General features: G+C 44.0%; 1 protein-coding gene and 1 pseudogene across 1 annotated transcript; both read left to right on the forward strand.

Moving 5' to 3' along the window:
* The first annotated feature begins 3119 nt into the window (after nt 1-3119).
* Nucleotides 3120-3946, forward strand: LOC119310155 (annotated as a pseudogene).
* A 4557-nt stretch (nt 3947-8503) lies between these two features.
* Nucleotides 8504-9310, forward strand: LOC119310494 (putative cyclin-F1-1). The gene has a single exon (XM_037586232.1). The coding sequence runs from the start codon at nt 8504-8506 to the stop codon at nt 9308-9310; it is 807 nt and encodes a 268-aa protein (XP_037442129.1).
* Nucleotides 9311-19471: the final 10161 nt, after the last annotated feature.

Here is a 19471-nt window from a genome sequence, read left to right on the forward strand (position 1 = left end):
AGCTTATTGCCAGCATGGTGGATACCCAGGATAACATTTCTTGAGCTCTTCTGAAGTTGTTTCAGTTATGCTCTTGTTTTGCTGCCGTGTTTATTTGCACTGGTGGCCAATTTTGACGGCCAAGTGTATGTAATATGCTGCTTTGTTCCCTATATTTGCACTGGTGGTGAACTTTGATGCCCAGTGGATGTAATATGTGTAATAGCGGTAATAGGCTAGCCTTAATTGCTTGCTTATTTATTTCCTTATTGTCTTGTTTACTTGTTTGCTTGTAGTCACTGCAGTTCTTTTTTTGTGTTTTTCTAGTGGCCACAATAGCCAATTTTTGGTAACTAGGCCAAAATAATCATGGCAACACACGGACTGTTGTAACCATGGGCCTCCTGCAGGCCGTATGATCCATGGGCCTTCGTTCGGCTGTAGGAGCATTGGCCTTCTATACGGGCCGTAGGATCCATCTGCCTTCTATATGGGCCTTAGGGATCAATGGGCCTTCTACGGGCCGTAGGGTCCATGGGCCTTCTATGGGCCGTACTATCCATGGGCCTCATACGGCCCGTAGGATCCATGGGCCTTCTACGGGGCGTATCATCATTTCACCAATCATGGGTCGTACTATTCATGGACCATAACGGGCCGTTAATAGGCCGTATTTGATAACTCTATGAAAACAGCCCAACGGGTTTTTTTGACATGAAAACGGCCCAACGTATTAACGGTCCGCAAATGGCCCGACTATAATGACGGGCTGAATTTGGCCCACAAGCAGAAAATGACAGTAACGGGCCGTATGTAACCGAATGCTGCAAATGAGACCAAGAATCAATGGGCCCTGAGAAGGCCGAAAGATAACTTGGGCTGGAAACGGCCCAATGGAATAACGGGCCGTTAATGGGTATAAAGTGATACACTGTTCATTACGGGCCAGTTTCACCACGGACCGTTAATGGGCCAAGAGTTACAAAGGTCCTCATATGGGCCGAAAGAAGTCATGGGCCACACACGGGCCGGAAGTTAAAACGGGTTGAATCATATTGGACGGCCCAAATGACGCTACTGGGCCTAATTCGGATAGGGCGTAACGGGCCCTGGGTTAGCGGGCTGTAAATGGGCTATATGCGAACAGGCTGTTAACAGGCTTTCCGTGGGCCGGCCTGCCACCTTTTGACCAAGTCAAACGGGCCGGCCTTTTCACCGGAATGGGCCTTTGTTGGGCCGTGCCACGTGTCGCCGTATCATAGGCGCCTTCGGTCCAATGAGCGGATGACATCTGTCCCAACGGTGAGCCGACACGTGTTTCCTCCAACCAATGATGATTTTACACGTGGAAAATCCCCATTGGTCGGGGCTGTTAATGGGTTATCGGATCCAAAAACCCGACCCGATAACTTAACGGCGTTCCGTTACGGTGGATGCCACGTGTCGGTCACCCTTAACGAAAGCAGTTCTGTGACGCGCGATTTATCGTCATGGAAGTGGACACTTCCGTGATGATAATTTTGGTAATGTCATGGAACACTTCTACGACAGCACAGGTATGACTATCTTGATTCTGTCATAAATTTGTCATGGATGTACATGCATGACAAAAAACGCGACCTACTGTGACAAACACGTATCATCACGGAAGTGTATTTTTTTGTAGTGGATTTCACATATAAATATACTATCCTAGACATCTTTTATAATTGTGAGCACTCATTAAGTATGACATGCTAAAGAGTTGATATTGGACAAGGAAGACAATGTAATGGGTTATGTTTTCTCACATTTCAGTTAAAGTATATTGTCATGGATCATTCAAACATGTTGAGCTTGCCTTTCCCCCTCATGCTAGCCAAATTCCTTGCACCAAGTAGAGATACTACTCGTGCTTCCAAATACCCTTAAACCCAGTTTTGCCATGAGAGTCCACCATACCTACCTATGGATTGAGTAGGATCCTTCAAGTAAGTTGTCATCGGTGCAAACAATAAAAATTGCTCTCTAAATATGTATGATCTATTAGTGTAAAGAAAATAAGCTTTATACGATCTTGTTATGGAAGCAATAAAAGCGACGGACTGCATAATAAAGGTCCATATACAAGTGGCAATATAAAGTGACATTTTTTACATTAAGATTTTGTGCATCCAACCATAAAAGCGCATGACAACCTCTGCTTCCCTCTGCGAAGGGCCTATCTTTTATTTTATGTCTTTTATTTTATGCAAGAGTCAAGGTGATTTTCACCTATCTCTTTTTAATCTTATCCTTTGACAAGCACCTCGTGTTGGAAAGATACTGATATACATATATATATATATATATATATATATATATATATATATATATATATATATATATATATATATCCAATTGGATGTAAGTTAGCATGAACTATTATTGTTGACATCACTAAAAGGTGAATACGTTGGGAGGCAACACTATAAGCCCCTATCTTTCACAGTGTCCGATTAAAACTCCATAACCATAAGTATCGCGTGAGTGTTAGCAATTATAGAAAACTATATTATAGTTGACAATATGATAATTTCTATTCGAAAAGTTTCCGAATTAGGAGGAATTTGGCAGCCATGCCATTGGTGACCTTCAAATGAGTTGTTCCATGCATTATGCTTATCTTGCCAAGAACAAAAGAATTGCTTACTCTGCATCATGTTAGAATCTCTGATTCAGTATTTGTTGAAGTATGGAAGTAGAGTAGACAGATAGAAATACAACTGAAAGACCAAGTTGCGTGACATGTGGACTTGCTGCAATTACGTCGACTATAGATGCTAAAATGTCTGCACAAACACCCGCTATATTGATGTACCTGAGTACGCGTTGACGCCACGTAACAACCTGCAAAGTAATAAGGACAGAAATTAAGAAATAATGCAAGTCAGAGTCGGTACCTTAATTTCAAAACTAAATGGGTGTCAAACCCGGTCAGAGCACCCGAATTCCATCTATTATATATACATGGCGCAATGCGATCGCCAAAGCCCGCTTCTCTTTCGTCGCCTGCTGACAGACACTGCTTCTTCGGTCCTTCTTGCACGTTCCGATCGGCGACGACTCGATCGACTGCCATCTCCCCAATCGCCGGCGACCTAGCCCTCGGTGCGTGGACAATGCTGCTCCAGCCGATGAACGACCCTCGACAAGCCGCCGTCCCGGCCGTTCATCCCGTCTCTTGGGTCATGAGCGCCCGACGAGAAAACCTGGGGCTCAAGTGCGCGGATCCCTACGAGCCCGACGTCGACGCCGAACTCCGGGCCAAGGAGAGGAACCCCAGGGAGCACCCTGCCGCCGACTACATGTCCAAGATGCAGCAGGGCCACATAAGCCCGTCCATGCGCGCCGAGCTCGTGCTCTGGATGAACGCCTTCGCCCGCCACCTCGGTGGCCTCCCGGATGGCACGCTCTGCCGCACCGTCGCCTACCTCGACCGCGTCCTGTCTGTGCGCCCCGTGCCGGCCCACGACGAGGCGCTCCAATTCGTGGACGCCGCCGCCGTCTCCCTCGGCTATGCGCCAAGCACGAGCAGTCCTCCAGCGGGCGGAGGCTCGACGCCCAAGTCGTCGAGGCGTTCCTCGGGACCACCATGCACGTGGTGGAGGAGATGGAGTGGGAGCTCTTCATGGATCTCAGCTGCGCCATGGACGGCCCGACCGCGTACACCTTGGTCGACCACTCTACGAGGTTCTTCGAGCGGGAGGACGAGCTCTTGGTGAGATCCCTGGCGCTTCGGTTGGTCAACCTGACGTTGGGGTTTTTCGGGTTCGTTGGACGGATCTTTCCGTCCGCCATGGCTGCATCGGCGCTGTTCCTCGCAAGGCAGACCCTCGGCGTGCCGGTGAGCCACAATCTGCTGGAGGAGGTGACGGGGTACAAGGCAGTGGACTTGATGGGTTGCATATGCGCATTAGAGAAGCTGCTTCCTACGAAAAATCTCTAATCTGTAAATGACGTGCTACAAGGCCATGGATGAACTGTGTGTGCGATCGATGCGCCTTTGCAGATGTCGTTATTTTTTAACCCTAATCCAAACAATGTAATTAGATGCGATTGATGCATGTATCATGGATGAACAAAAACCGTATTCTTTATGGGGATGTTTATAGGAATTTAATTAGTTACACGATAGAACTTAAAATTAAGTCCAACCTTCGTTGTCATTCATTCTACTGCACGTGTGATATGGGTCCTAAATTTTGATAAGTGTAAGGGTGTGTTTGGTTTTTGTCACCGGATGAAACATAATGGGCCGGACCCATCCCCACAGACCATTCTGGCGTTTGGTTCGTCGCAGGAACAAGAACCCACCGGTTCTAGGAACGGCATATTCTTCCATATTCCCGAACTGAGCAGATCCTTGAAAAAGAGTGGACCACGCGGAACGACTTTGAAGCGGAAAATTGAGCGGTTCCGGCACCTAGCGGCAGATCGCTAGCCGCTTGTCCTGTCTAAAGATTAGTGCAGCACTGTGCAATATAAAAAGCTAATCATTTTGCTTTGAGAATACACAACTATCAATCATGTCAATACGGTACGCGAGGTCTTTTAGTCCGATGGTATAGGGTTTGCATGCATGTGCTGCCATTCTCTCTCTTCTCTCTTCCAAACTAATCCATCCATTTATTTCACCTTTAGTAACTTAAATCATCCGTATCTCATAAACCAAAAAATTCGATTCCAAAACTTTATATATATTTGAACTCCTGTCGCAAAGACCTTTAAACAAGACCGATTTTGGATACATTTTAAACAGGTTTAAAATTCATGAAACATATAACACATAAATCATATATATTTCAATATTACATTTTTGGAAAAAAATATTTCAATCTTCTGAAATAAATAGTTACACATTTAAAAAATAATCAGTTCCGTAAGACGACATCACGGTTTCATATTGTTTTCATTTTCAGAACCCACATTTCACTTTTCATAAGCTTGCTTCCTAAAAATGATATGTGTTTCAATTCCACATTTTGGAATAAAATATTTCTCTCTTTGAAATAAACTATTACACATTTTTAAATAATCATTTTCCTAACTTAACATTTTAGTTACATATTATTTTCATTTCAGAACCCACATTTCACTTTTTACTGGCTTGTTTCATAAAAATCGCATCTATTTTAATTTCATATTTTTTTAAAGCCGCATTTCACAAAAGCCACCTATATTTCAGTTCCACAATTGTCAAATAACGCATTTCACTCTTTAAAAAAATGTTACACATTTTGAAATAATCAGTTTTACAAGTTGACATTTCAGTTTCATATTGCCTTTTACTTTCAGAACCTACATTTCACTTTTCACTGGTTTGTTTTCCAAAAATCACATTTATTTCAGTTTCACATTATGGAAAAAGCGTATTTCATTCTTTTAAAATAAATCATTACACATTTTAAAATTTTCAATTTCACATGTTGACATCCAGTTTCACATTTTCTCACTTTCGGAACCTACATTTTCGATTTGCACTAGCTTCTTTCACAAAAATTATACCTATTTTAATTTCACAATATTGAAAAAGCATATTTCGCTCTTTGGAAGTAAATCCTTACACATTTCATAATTTTCAATTTCACAAGTTGAGATTTTAGTTTCACATTTTTTTTACTTTCAATACTTTTCACTGGCTTCTTCCATAAAAATCACATCTATTTCAATTGCACATTATGAAATAACTTATTTTACTCTTTTGAAATGAAAATGTTAAACACTTCCAAATGATTAGTTTCACAAGTTGACACTTGAGTTTCATATTTGGGTTTAATACATTTATGTGAAAAATGTTACATATTTCTAGTGAAATAGGTTAGGTTCAGATTTTTCAAGTGAAATGGGTTTATTTCACGTATGAAATGTGAAACTTAAAAAATTAATGTGTTTGAAATATATCCAAAATTGGTCTGGTTTTAAAGTTCTTGACGCCAGGAGTCCAAATATATAAAAAGTTCCAAAAATGAACAAAAATATATATACTTTGGGGTCCATTATGCTACCACTGATTTGATTAAAAATAAAAATACAAAAAATATAATAGTGCTATACATCTAGGTGGGCCATACCGTCTCACGAATCTCAAAAAAATGTGGACGGCATCAGGTTTCCTGGTACATGACCTAACCGCGCAAAATGACTTTGCGGGAACAGCTTTTTCTCTCCCTCGACTTGCACAGCACCCTCTCGCGACTCTCCCTCTCTAGATCTGAGCCGGCGTCATGCGAAACCAGCTTAAGACCTCTTCGGCGCCGGCTGTCCCTCGTGTACCCATTGTCTCAAGGTCTCTGCGGCACGGCTGTCCCTTCCATCCCTGTCACCTTGACTCTCCCATGATGTGCAGTGGCGGCGACGGCGCGATACATCAGGGGAAGATGCAAAATGCTGCAGCCGAGGCCAGGGAGGCCATGCTGCCAGCGCCGTGCCGCCGCGCTTGACGAAGGAGTTGCTCTCATCACTAGCCGTTGCTCTATGCTCGTGCTTCATCTTTCCTTTTCTTACCTTTATAATTTTAGTTATATGGTTGTCAGTCTGCACGGTATATTTTGTTCCGTCTGCTTTATGCCTGTTGGGATGGCGCTGCATAAACGGTGTTCTTGTTGTGGTGGCAGGTTGTACTATTACTAGATTATTTTCACCCTCAGAGCCTGGAAATGAGCGAAGCTCTTCCGCTGGAATGACACCTGATGACCAATTTAGTCTTTTGAAGATCAGATGCGCCACATCCCTGAAATCTTCGTCCCAAGGGACTGTCGTAATTATGTGTTCTGCAAGCAATTTGGCATTAGTTCTATTGGCAGTTTGGTGAAAATTTTGTGATGTAATTTAGTGCTTTAGAGCATCTCCAACCGTGGCTGCAAAAAATGCACACGCGCGGTAAAAGGAGATATTAGCGCACGCGGGATGATTTCGTGCGCTCCAGCGAAAGCGGAGAAATCCTGCGTGCGGGAAAATACGGGCGGTCGCGCTAGATTTGGCGCGCTGCGTCCGGCGCGCCTATAAAATGCAGCGCCCTCTGCCGCTCTCTTCTCGCTCCCTCTACCGCTTTCTCGCCTCGCCGCCGACACGCCACCACCATGCCACCATGCCGCCGTGCCGCTGGGGAGTTTTTGGCTAACGTGGCGTCCGCGTGCGCCCGTCCGGCACCTACTCCGCCAAGATTCAGTCCGGCGACGTGCGCCTCGTCCTCGGAACCTTCTACACCACTCAGCAGAGCGCCCGCGCGTACGACGCTGCGGCGTGGCGCCTCCGGCGGTCCCCTTGAGACATGAACTTCCCGAACGTGGCGACGCGGGAGCGGGCGCAGGGGTTGGCACCTCCCCCGCGGCTTATCACCGACGAGGATCGTCGCGAGAACCGGAGGCAGGAGCATTGTCTCAGCCTGGCCGAGATGGACGAGGAAGCTGTGGCGCTGTGGCGCCAACGCTTCCTGCAAGACGTCATCAACGAGCAACAGTTCTTCGCCGAGAGGAGGGCGGAGAGGGAGGAGAGGAGGGCGGAGCGAGCCGCCTATAGCGAGGACAGGCGAACGCGGAGGACGGCCGCTAATTCAACATCTCGCTTGGAGATGCGTCGTCCTGGAACTCCAACGACGAGCGGTTCCTTGACGCCTACATTCAGACGTCGGAGGAGGACATCACCGAGGCAGAGTCCGAGTCGGAGGATGACAAGTAGTAGTAATTTTTTGTTTTATCTATCTATCGTAGGAGGAGGCTATGAACTATCTATGCACTATCTATGTATCGTAGGAGGAGGCTATGTGTGAACTATCTATCGTTTGTACTATCGAAGTCAAATGTGTATCGAACCGTAGTACAAACAATAAAAAAAATAGCGCGTTTGCTGGAGCGGCTCAGGCGCGCTTTATTTTGCAGCGGCTGCTGGAGCCCGCGCACCGCCGCACGCAAAAGCTGGCTCATCCAACGCTGTATACTGTTTTTTAGCGCGCCGCGCATTGCGCATGTGGAGATGCTCTTAGCCTGTCCATGTCGGTACTTTTGCTAATGCGGAGAATGCTTGAACTTCCAGGATTGCTCTTTCAAAGAAATGAAAACTTTGCAGATTTGGTTTTACTTGATTAGATGCTAGCTGATTTACATGTACGCACAGGAGTCGGGAGAACTAAAGTGAAACTTGTAGGGTCGCATAAGCTGCTGATTGACTTGCTGTCGGATTTACGGATTTAATTTCATGTGACAATGTACATCCGCTATATTGATGTACCTGACTACGTTGACGCCACGTAACAACATGCAAATTAAGAAATAATGCAAGTCCGAGTCGGTACGGGAATTCCGAAACCCGATCAGAACACTAGCATCCCATCGATAAATATATACATGGCGCCATATGCGATCGCCAAAGCCCGCTTTCCTTTTCGTCGGCTCTGGACAGACACTGCTCCTTCCACGTACGGTGCTCTCCCTGCACGTTCCAATCGGCGACGACTCGAGTGCCATCTCCCCAATCGCCGGCGACCCAGCCCTTGTTTGCGTGGCTAATGCTGCTCAGGCCGATGTACGACCCGCGGCAAGCCGACGTCCCGGCCGTTCATCCCTTCTCTTCGGTCATGGGTGCCAAGAAAAACCTAGGGCAGAACTGCGTGGATCCCTACGAGCCCGACGTCGACGCGGACCTCCGGGACAAGGAGAGGGACCCCAGGGAGCACCCTGACGCCGACTACATGTCCAAGATGCAGCAGGGCCACATGAGCCCGTCCATGCGCGCCGAGCTCGTGCTCTGGATGGACGCCTTCGCCCGCCACCTCGGCGGCCTCCCGGAGGGCACGCTCTGCCGCGCCGTCGTCTACCTCGACCGCGTCCTGTCCGTGCGCCCCGTGCCGGCGCACGACGAGGCGCTCCAACTCGTTGCGGCCGCCGCCGTCTCCCTCGGGGCCAAGTACGAGCAGTCATCCAGCGGGCGGAGGCTCGACGCCGAAGTCGTCGAGGCGTTCCTCGGGACCACCGTGCACGCGGTCGAGGAGATGGAGTGGGAGCTCGTCATGGAGCTCGGCTGCGTCATGGACGGCCCAACCGCGTACACGTTCGTCGAGCACTTCACGAGGTTCTTCCAGCGGGAAGACGAGCTCTTCGTGAGGTCCCTGGCGCTTCGGTTGGTCAACCTGACGTTGGCGTTCTTCGGGTTCGTTGGACGGATCCTGCCGTCCGCCGTGGCTGCATCAGCGCTGTTCCTCGCCAGGCAGATCCTCCGCGTGCAGTTGAGGCACGATCTGGAGGAGGTGACGGGGTACAAGGCGATGGACTTGATGGGTTGCATATGCGCCTTAGTGGAGCTGCTTCCTAAGTAAAAACTCTAATCTGTAAATCTGTAGATGGACTGTGTATGTATCATGAACAAAAATCCTATTCCAAATTGATGGGTCCCAAATTGATGGCATGGACTGTTCTTCAGTTCTTTTGTCTTTGAAGAGAGGTTGTTCATGAGTTGCATATTAATGCGCATATTGTATTGTGATTAGGGCTATTATGTATACAATTACAAACTGATCTAATATGGTATGGGTGAATTTCTGAATCTTTTTTGTGTATACGAAATAGTTTTGGACACCAGTTTGATAATCTAACATCTCGACTGCATATTTTTTTCTTATAAAGGGCGATATATTAGTATCGAGCGGATGTCAATTACACCGCCCTCTGCAACAACACAATATTGAGAATAAGTCTAGCCATCGAGCATGCACACAAGCACAAATAATAATGACAAAGATAAGAAAAAACAAAGCGCATGACCATAAAATGTCCTGTCGAGCCCAATCAACGGCACACAAAAACGAGCTACAACACCTAACACTACCCTTGACAACACATTGACTATGATTAATTAAAGATTCTCCAAAAGCGAAGCCTCCAGGAAGGGAACAACACTCAACACACATACGCCACCACCGTCGGATATATCCAATAAAAGAAGATCAAGAGTTTTCACTCCCGAGGAGTGAGTTTGATAGCAGGATGATTTACATAAGGTAAATAGTAACAAAAATAATAGAGTACAGAAAGTGGCCCATTTCTTATGTATGATAAGGACAAGCCGGCAGTGTTTCTTATAGTAGCTAAGACACTCTTGAGGATACATGGGAATTTTGTGGAGTTATTTTCACCAAGTTCCATTAAGTTACTGTTCTTACTTGACCAAATACCTATTTATGTTCATACTCTCCATGCGAGCATCCGCAAATACAAGAAAAGTAATTAAAAATAAATCTAACCATAGCATTAAATAATATGATCCAAAACAACTCACGAAATAATTCATAATCTTGTTTTGTTTCTATCACTCCTGCAACCCATCATCTACTAACTAATTCCACAATGGCTTAATCTAGGCCCAAAAATGATGAAGTGGCATGTAGTCGACGTTCACATAACACCATTAGAGGTTGAACAACACAACATAACATCAAAGCATTAAACATTATTCAACTTCACATTATTACTAGCAATAAGACTTATCTCATGTCCTCGGGAGCTAATGAATCTACTCACAAGAAATTATATATATGGATCATGATCAGTGGGTATAAAAAAGTGACCAACAAACTGTAATAACAATACTCCACCAATAAATCTCCTCGGCATCAACTAAAAGGTGTAATCAACACATGAAAGTACTGCCAAGAATCAATCTGAGGTTTGATACTAATATTGAAGAGATGGATGAACTAGGATTGGAAATGAGATGGTAATGGTGAAGATGTTGATGGAAATGATGATCCTAATGATGAATGGAGTGTTGGTGATGACGATAACTTCGATTACCTCTCCTGGAGAGAATTTTTCTAGTTGAATCGCTTCGTCGGAGAGAAAATGTGTTCCGCCTCAGTTCAGTTTCGCAGACGACGGCGAAAAGTGCCGAGAATTTCGTAGAACTTTTTCAAGGGTTAATGAGATCTTATGGCCAAAAGGGGGTCAGGAGGGGAGCCACCAGACATCCACACAGCCGTGCCACATGAGCAAGGGGTGGCCCATGTGGCTAGGCCAAGTCGGGCCCTGGTGGCCCCCCTCTTAGCCCATCATTGGTCTTGAGTCTTCATATTTACTGAAAATAATTCAATAAAACCTCCGGCCTCTTTTGGAACTCTGGAAAATTGTTCTTACTTCTGTTCTAAATTAGGTCCGGATTTCCAGCTCTCCGGAAATTTTCCTCTCTATGTTTATTTTGCATTTTAAGAGAGAAAATACATTAGAATTGCATCATAATGTGAAATATATCATTGAAATAGGATAAATTATAATATGAAATAGTGAATCAAAATGTATGTATCAAGGCCTAACAAACTTAGTCAGAGGGAGTAATATATTTAAACTTCTTTTAAAAAAACTAGGAATTTTTGCTATTAAGTCTGTGTCTTTTGATATTTGATATACTGCCAAATTAAAATGATTTTAATTTAAATAAACTAGCAAACGTACTCATGTTTTGTAATATGAGAAAAAGTTCACATACACCTGGCTCAGTAAGCACGACTACCTATCCACGTTTCTACATCATGTATTTCAACATGACGACCCGCCCGTGTTGCTGCTTATCAGCTTATCCTCTTATGCGTGGTGTCTACCTAATTGCACTCAGTTTGAACATGGTCGATTTCAAGGAGATGATCTCAATCACCGCATGCCACACCTGTCACCGAACCTCACTGGGGCAAGAGAATCATCAAAATTTATGAAACTAATCTTTTCGAGCTCGATATGATGGCGACCCTCCGCGAGGTACACCCTGCACCTATATATATGCACCCTCCCTCGTACTCCCACTTTTAAATTGCATAAATCTTTTTATCAAAATGGATGGACGTACTTTTTAAAACACTAGCCAGGTGGCCCGCTCGATGCGCGGGCTAGAACTTTAGAAAGTTTAATAATCTGAACTTTATTATTTGATTTTTGTAAATGAAACCGGGACCAAATGTAACGAACTTTACAAATATAAGACTTTTGATAATATAGTTCTGGATCCACCTGGTGGAAGGATCACCCTGAAGCTCCCGTGGTTTTCCTTCTTAATGGCCATCACTTGCATTTGAGCAGGTTAGATACATACTTTTATCTTTATTACTGTAAATAAATTTAGGAACACATATTGGTAGTACATTACCAAGGATGGATATACTGAAGAATAAAAAGTACATGTTTAATATATTTAGGAAAATATATTTCTTTATAAGCTAGTATAATATTCAGAAAAGGCCAAGTAATAGACTTTTAGAGGCTGGGCAAGTACTAAAGACATAGTTCCTAAAACAACCTAAATTTTGAATATCTAATTTTATCCTGATAGGTTTGGTAAGTTAACTATTTGAAAATTTTGAATCTAATTTCATCCCGGTAGATTTGGTATGTTAACTGTAATTTCAAGTCTTCCTAGAATTGAAAAACACACTTGTGTTGATCATCCGACAACAACAATAATTTATCATTTATTTATACATACACTTATTTCTTTTCATGTTCTTTTTGCTATATATTGTTTTCACCTCCATATTAGATATTTGTAAGGCATTGATTCACCAAGACAATCACATCTCTGCGGACAAAGAAGTCCAACACTTAGCCAGGCACGAAAGTGAACATCCAGAATAAGAGTTGTGTGGAAGCTGTAGCAAGAACTATTGATAATTAAAATTTAAAATCTTACATATAGTTTTTTAAAGAAAATTGCTGGGAAAGACTATGTGGTGCATAGTGAGCCAATGTTCTACAACCAAGTGAGTTTACGGTACTCCCTAATCTTACATACCATTTACAATTATTTCAATAATATAAAAAGACAAAACTGGTGAGGAACTACACATCATGTATCAGAAATATTGTTAGTAAAACTAATAAGATTTTAAAATATTCCGAATGTTCCTTTCCAGGGGAAAATGAAGCAAAACAACAATGGCAAATCCTACATTTCGAATTTTTTTCTTTGTCAATTCAATGAATCCAAAAAAAACTGAAGTAGCAAAGCTAAGTATGACTCCATACTTTTCAGATTACATGCGAGCAGAATTCTAGGAAAAGGGCAAAAACCTCATCAATTAATTGAAAGAAAGTACACCCCAGGAACATTGGGTGGAAAATTAGTCTTGCCTTGTACGGAGGTGGCACAAAGGATAAACCGAGCAAGGCCGAGTGGTAGCCTTTTCTTTATCATATGTTAGGATTAGAATTATATTGATAAAGTAAAAATTACAATTATGTATGAACTCCTATATACTACAATCCATATATCAAGGGAGATATTTACGCCTTCTTTTTATTAGTTAATTGTTATGTGCAACAGATTAGAGATCAAACACAATTGGCTACATATAGAGAGGTAGAAACGCCCTTCGGTCGCTCCCGCGAGCGGCCAGGAGCGAACCCTAGCCGCCGCCACTAGCCACACCCCTCCGGCCCCACTCCCCTCGCCGCCGCCGGCGGCAGGAGTCGCCGGGCGAAGCCCGCGCGGCTCGGCGGCGGCGGGGTTCCTTTCCTCCTCCCGCTCGAGCTGGTGCGGCGCGGGCCGGCCGCTCCCGGGGGAGCTCGGTCGCGCTGGCACTCGGGGCGGCGCGGCGAGGCAGCGCGGGATGGTGGCGCACGGTGCGCGAGCGGGCGCGGCCAGGTGGTGCTGGCGCCGCGAGGGGCATGGTGGCGCGTCCGTCGGGTGCGGCCTTGTTGCCCCTCGACAGGATCTGGCGGGGACGGCTTGGCGATTGGCGGCGCTCCGGCGGCTCCTGGCGCGTGGATCCGGCGAGTGGGGATGCGGACGGCGGCTCCTGGCTGCTTGATGGCTCCTCCCGACGGTGTTGCGGCTGCAGTGGGTTGCTCCGGCTTCGGCCCGGCAGCCCTGCTCGGCGGGTTGGGGCGGGGTGGCGGCCCCCCCTCCCGGCTTGGTGCTGACGAGCTGGCCAGTTTGCTAGCCCGGCATGGTGGTGGCTGCCGGGGCGGCGGCCCCAGATTTGGTGGAAGCGGCTTCGGCTGGGAGGTGGTGCGCGCATCTGGGCGTGGTGGGTCTCGGGATCCCACGACTAGTTCGAGGTCGGCCTCGGCAGGGTGGGGTTCGTTGGCTGCGTTGGTGCGGGCAGGTGGTGGTTGAGCATCTCCGGGAGAAATCCTATGTCCGGCCTCTGCCGAATCTGGCGACGGCGACGCCCGTGGGCGTCGTGTTCTTTCTTGGAAGCGTTGCTGTTGTGTGGTGCTCCTCCCCCCTCTCCGCGGCCTTGGCTTCAGAGGGAAACCTCAGATCTTCGAGATCGGGCGATGAAGGCGCCTTCACGTCTTCTTCCTCCTTGGGGGCATCGTCTCGGAGCCGGCCACAACATGGAGACCAGTGGATGGCGGCATCTTCGCCGCGTGGGTTGCGGCATCTTCGCCGCGTGGTTTGCGGCATCTTCGCCGCGTAGTTTGCTGAGGCGGCCATCTCGGGGGCGCTGATTTCTGTTTGGCAACGATGATGTCGTCGAGAGGAGCTTTGGTCGCGGCTAGGGCTTCGGTAGTCGGATCTTCCCGGCATGTCCGAGGTGCTCTTTCGTTGGTTGCTTGGTTGCTTGAAGTCGGAGGTGCGGCGGAGTTGTTCCTGCGGTAACGATGACAGGCGCTCGGTGGTCGGCTACGGCAGGCACGGTCGGCGCAAGTCCTGCATATTCCCTTGTGATGATCGTCGTCAGAGTCGAAGCTGTCAGTTGTTCGCGCGTGTGGCCTTCTGTTGGCATGTGCCGTCATGTTTTCGGTGCAGCTATCTTTGTAGCTCCATGATCCCATGTCGGTGGCCAGGTTGGCCGGTGGTACCCATGTTATATGGGTTGGATTGTATCGGTTTTAGCCCGGTTTTCCGTCAATTAACCGGGCAATTCTCACTCCTTCTTAATCAATGAAAATGGCAAGTCTTTGCCTCGTTTCAAAAAAAACACACAATTGGCTGAACTCGTACGTATGACCAATCTAATGGTACATATCTATACTTGTTTCTTCAATATCTGTGAAAATAATTAGATACTTTTTCTGCCAGAATGTGGGAAAACAAATAACACAATTTCTCAAGGTAGCATTACATTCTCGCTTAAGAATCATAGTTGGATGAGATATTTATGTCTTTCAATTCTCTCTTCACTTGCAAAACTATAATACAAAACGGACAGATTAGTTATAAAAATAATTTGAGGCTCGATTGACTACGATTACAAATTGCATATATGATGTAAAGAGATCCAAATGAATAGATTGTGCAGGTCACGCCATAGGTGTCTTCATTGAGAGATAGGTTTGTCCACTCCAAACGTGTTTCCACAGGTTGAGAGGTCACACGAACATATCGGCACTGATTTAATAGGAACACTCAATCGAGTAACTACTATGAAGTCAATCATAATTTTAGTCTGTACTCTGTAACAATTTGGTCTCTTATCCCAAAAATTCAACATGTATAGCTTAGGGGTTGTTTGGTTCCCAGCCACAGTTTGCCAAGCCAAAATTTGGCAGCCACAGTTTGTCAAGCATGTATTTGGTTTTTGTCACACTTTGGCTTGCCACACTTTATTGCCCCTATGGCCCACCTGTCTAAGAGACAATTTTTTTGCCAACTTTTGCCAAAGTTTGGCGTCCAATTTCTTAGCCACACTTGTGTGGCTTGCCATACTTGTGTGGCTAGCCACACTTTGGCTTGGCCACACTAGTCTCCAACCGAATAGACCCTTAGTTATTAGTTCTGTGGTACCTCACATATCACGACAATTTGCACAAGAACATAAAATTCTAGCAGTTCAGGTAAATTATCTAAATCAAATTTGCAGCTTTAAAGTCCTAGAATGTCCTGTTACAATAACAAACCTTCAATTTTTTTGCAAAGAATTCGCCTGACCACCTTCTATTCCTTTGTAGTTAATCCTGGCAGATGCAATCTGATGTCCAAGCATGAAAAACTACGTTGCTGCAATGGCACTGTATCAACACACATCAACCCTATAATCTGAGAAAATTGGATTACAATACGTTACCTTACAATACTCCCCACGCCTGCCGTAAATCTTGAGTACCCATCTTCTATGCACAAAGTACTGCACGCAGCATATGTTTCTTTCTTACCAACATAACATAACCATGGTAGATAGGATCTCTTGGTTTATGTAGATTTTGATGCTGAAAAAAATTCTAGACTATATGATGTACATGTATAGATACCAAACTTTTGATTGTTGCCGAGATCTATTTATTCCGTTAGAAGCTAGCCTGAGTTTAGGTGTACGTATGTGCATGTGTGCTACTATTCATCAATCAAGGTGCATGTGTGCTTGCTTCGAAGCTAGCTTCACACGTGCACGTTCCCAAACCAACCGGTAGCGTCTAGCGATCGATCTTACACGGCAACATGGTATGTATATATTGTAATCTGTACGTACCTAGCAGGTCCTAGTTATGGGTTGTTTGCAGTATTAGGATAGTCTTAGATCGGTCTTAACTACAGGGTTGCAATGTGTATGCGCATGAGGCAGTAAGATTGGGATCTCACCTGAGGGATTGGAACAACAAACAACAGAGTATTTGTTGGGAAAAAAATTAACGATCTATTGTTGTATGGAAATATATGTGTACGTGAGAGAGAAATAGGAATATCAATAATCTATTGTCGTATGGAATATGGAATAGATGTGTACGTGAAAAAAAATAGTGCCCAAGTTTTTTTGGATCAATGGCATTGGTGGACAATTTTTTTATCTATTGGGACGTAGAAAACAATAGTGCCAGATCTTTTGAGGATCAACGGCATTGGTGGGTAATTTTTTTTTGCTATCTAATGGTTGTGATTTTATTGCATATCAAATTAACGGCTGGATAATTCTAGTTTTTGTGGGAATTTCTAGTTAATTCTCTTTCCTGTGGTTAGCCCATCAAATACTTTTTATATATAAATAGATGTGAAACACTTTCTAAATCACATCGACTTTTTAAAGCACATGAATACTTTTTAAATTACAAACATTCTATTTAAGGGCCATTTGCATTTCTATCCGTAACTCGAGCCACCTAATCTGATTTGCCCCTAATTTCAAAGCCTGCTCAAATTCCCCTCTGCCGTTAGGTGCTCTTACAGAAATGCCCTTCTGCACTGTTGTTGTCCGGTCAACGGGCTTTGACCGTCCTGAAAAAATAGTAAAAAAATCTAAAAAATTAATTTTTTGTGGGATGTAAGATACTCATGTGCGCAAGGTGCGTGTAAATTTTCATGCTATTTGGACATTCCAAGAGCTCGTGGTGAGGACAAGCACTTAATCTGTACACTTGTGAAGAGTAAATTTGAAATAAAATAGCAAGAAAATTAAAAAAATATGAAAAAATTTGGCATCAAAGAGGCTTGGGTGCGCAAGGTGCTTGCAAGTTTTTGTGATCAAATGACATGCGAGGAGCTCTCGCAAAAAAAGTCAACTTTCCAAAGTTTTTTCCTGAGCCAAAGTTTATTTTTTTCTCCACGAGCTTCTACCGTGTCCAAACACAACAAAAATTTGCACGCACCTTGCGGACCCGAGCCTCTTTGATGCCAAATGTTTTTTTTTAATTTTCTTACTATTTGTTTGAATTTACTGTTCACAAGTGTACATATTTACTGGTTTTTCTTTGCCATACGCTCCTGGAATGTCCAAACAGCACGAAAATTTGCACGCATCTTGCGAACCTAAGTATCTTTGATCCAACAAAATTTCATATTTTTTTGATTTTTTTGCTATTTTTTTAGGACGGTCAAAGCCCTTCGATCAGCTTTGACCGGACGGTAACGACATAAAAGGGCTTTTCTATAAGTGCACATAACGAGAGACGTGCAAATTTGACCAGCCTTCGAAATTAAGGGGCAAATATGAGTAGTGGGTTCCAGTTAGGGACACAGATGTAAAAGACCCTTTACTAAAACACATGACCACTTTTCAGAATTGGATGAACACTTTTTTAAAAGAGGGGGAACATTTTAGAGAAAACAATTTGAGAAACTTTTTTTCAAATTATATGAAGGTTATTTTAATATGTGAACGCTTTTAAAAACTACACAAACATTTCACAATGCACGGATCAATATGTTTTAAAACATGTGAACTCTTTTAATTTATATAAGCACTTTTTTTAAAGTCATCAACCGCTAATTCCATAGCCTGCACATACATTATACCTGGCCATCTGTCGGGCTGGGTCGGTCAAAGCCTGAAGCAAAGAACCTAGGCCCGGGCCTGGCTGTCGGGCCTAAATTTTAGGCCAAAGCCCGACCCATTAGATGAAACGCCCGTCAGGCCTCATGCCAGGCCTCTTCCCTAAAATGTAAAAACGCCAAGCCCAAGCCTGGCCCGGCCCGACCTTCGGCAGCACCGGGCCGGGTATCCCATGGCCAGGTGTAACGTACATTTATATCTAGCGACCTCAGTCGTGAGTAAATAAGTACACTATGGTTATGACATCATGGTGACACATGATGGAATCAATCGATTAATTATTAATTTGATATGGAGTGTACTATAAGTGGTCTAGTCATAACATAGATTCACACAAGTTTTTTGAGATCGAGAAAGGGAGGAGAGTTGTGTAGACTAAACCGACCCTATGCACCACCTCTAGTACACGCAAAGTTGTCTCGCTCTTATAGGTCGACCTAATCCATGACAAACATAGGCTAAGCGGGAGTCAAGGATGGATGTTGTAGTGAATGGTTTTTTTCAACATGATTTGATTCATCACTACTGTCATGGTGGGTAACTTCTATAAACTTTGGTGGAAATTTCAAGGACGGACAATTTTTTTGGAGAAATATTTATATAAATTCAAGCGTTGTGAAATCATAAAATCTTTATACAAATTTTTAAGATTTTTATTAGTTGTTTGATAATAATCAAAATTTCTAAAGATAGTCAGGAAGGGACATCAGAGCGAATATTTTTTCATATGAAAATGTTTTGTTCATTTATAGTGGCATGGTGGGTAAATTTTTTGAACTTTGGTGGTAATTCTAATAAAAAATGAAAACTTTGGAGAATTTTATTTATTTATTATTGTAATATAAAGAAAATTTGGGGCATTGTGAATTGACAAAATCTTATACTTAGCATTTTTACCTTTTTATTACTAGTTTGATGACAACCAAAATTTATAAATATTGCGATGTTGTATTATTTCTTATGATCCTAATTTTTGCCATTTCAAATGGACAAAACATTTTGTAAAGCTAGAATCATATCGTCGTGAGAATTATATTACCAAGTTTTTGATTAGTTTGTAACATTCTGGAAAGCCTTTTATTATACGGAATCCCCACATTGCAGATGGTAGAGTAGAAAACACTATTTCTCTGTTGATCGAATCTTGCAACTTATAATGTTTATATTTGCGCATGTACCATTTGGTATCATGAAATATCCTTATGGACGACTCTAGAGTTTAAGAGCAACTCAAACCATGTCCTCGTCTCCCCATCCCTCATTTTGGGTGTTTTTTAGAAAGAAAAA

Source organism: Triticum dicoccoides, chromosome 5B, assembly GCF_002162155.2.
Source record: "Triticum dicoccoides isolate Atlit2015 ecotype Zavitan chromosome 5B, WEW_v2.0, whole genome shotgun sequence".
NCBI classification, from domain to species: domain Eukaryota; kingdom Viridiplantae; phylum Streptophyta; class Magnoliopsida; order Poales; family Poaceae; genus Triticum; species Triticum dicoccoides.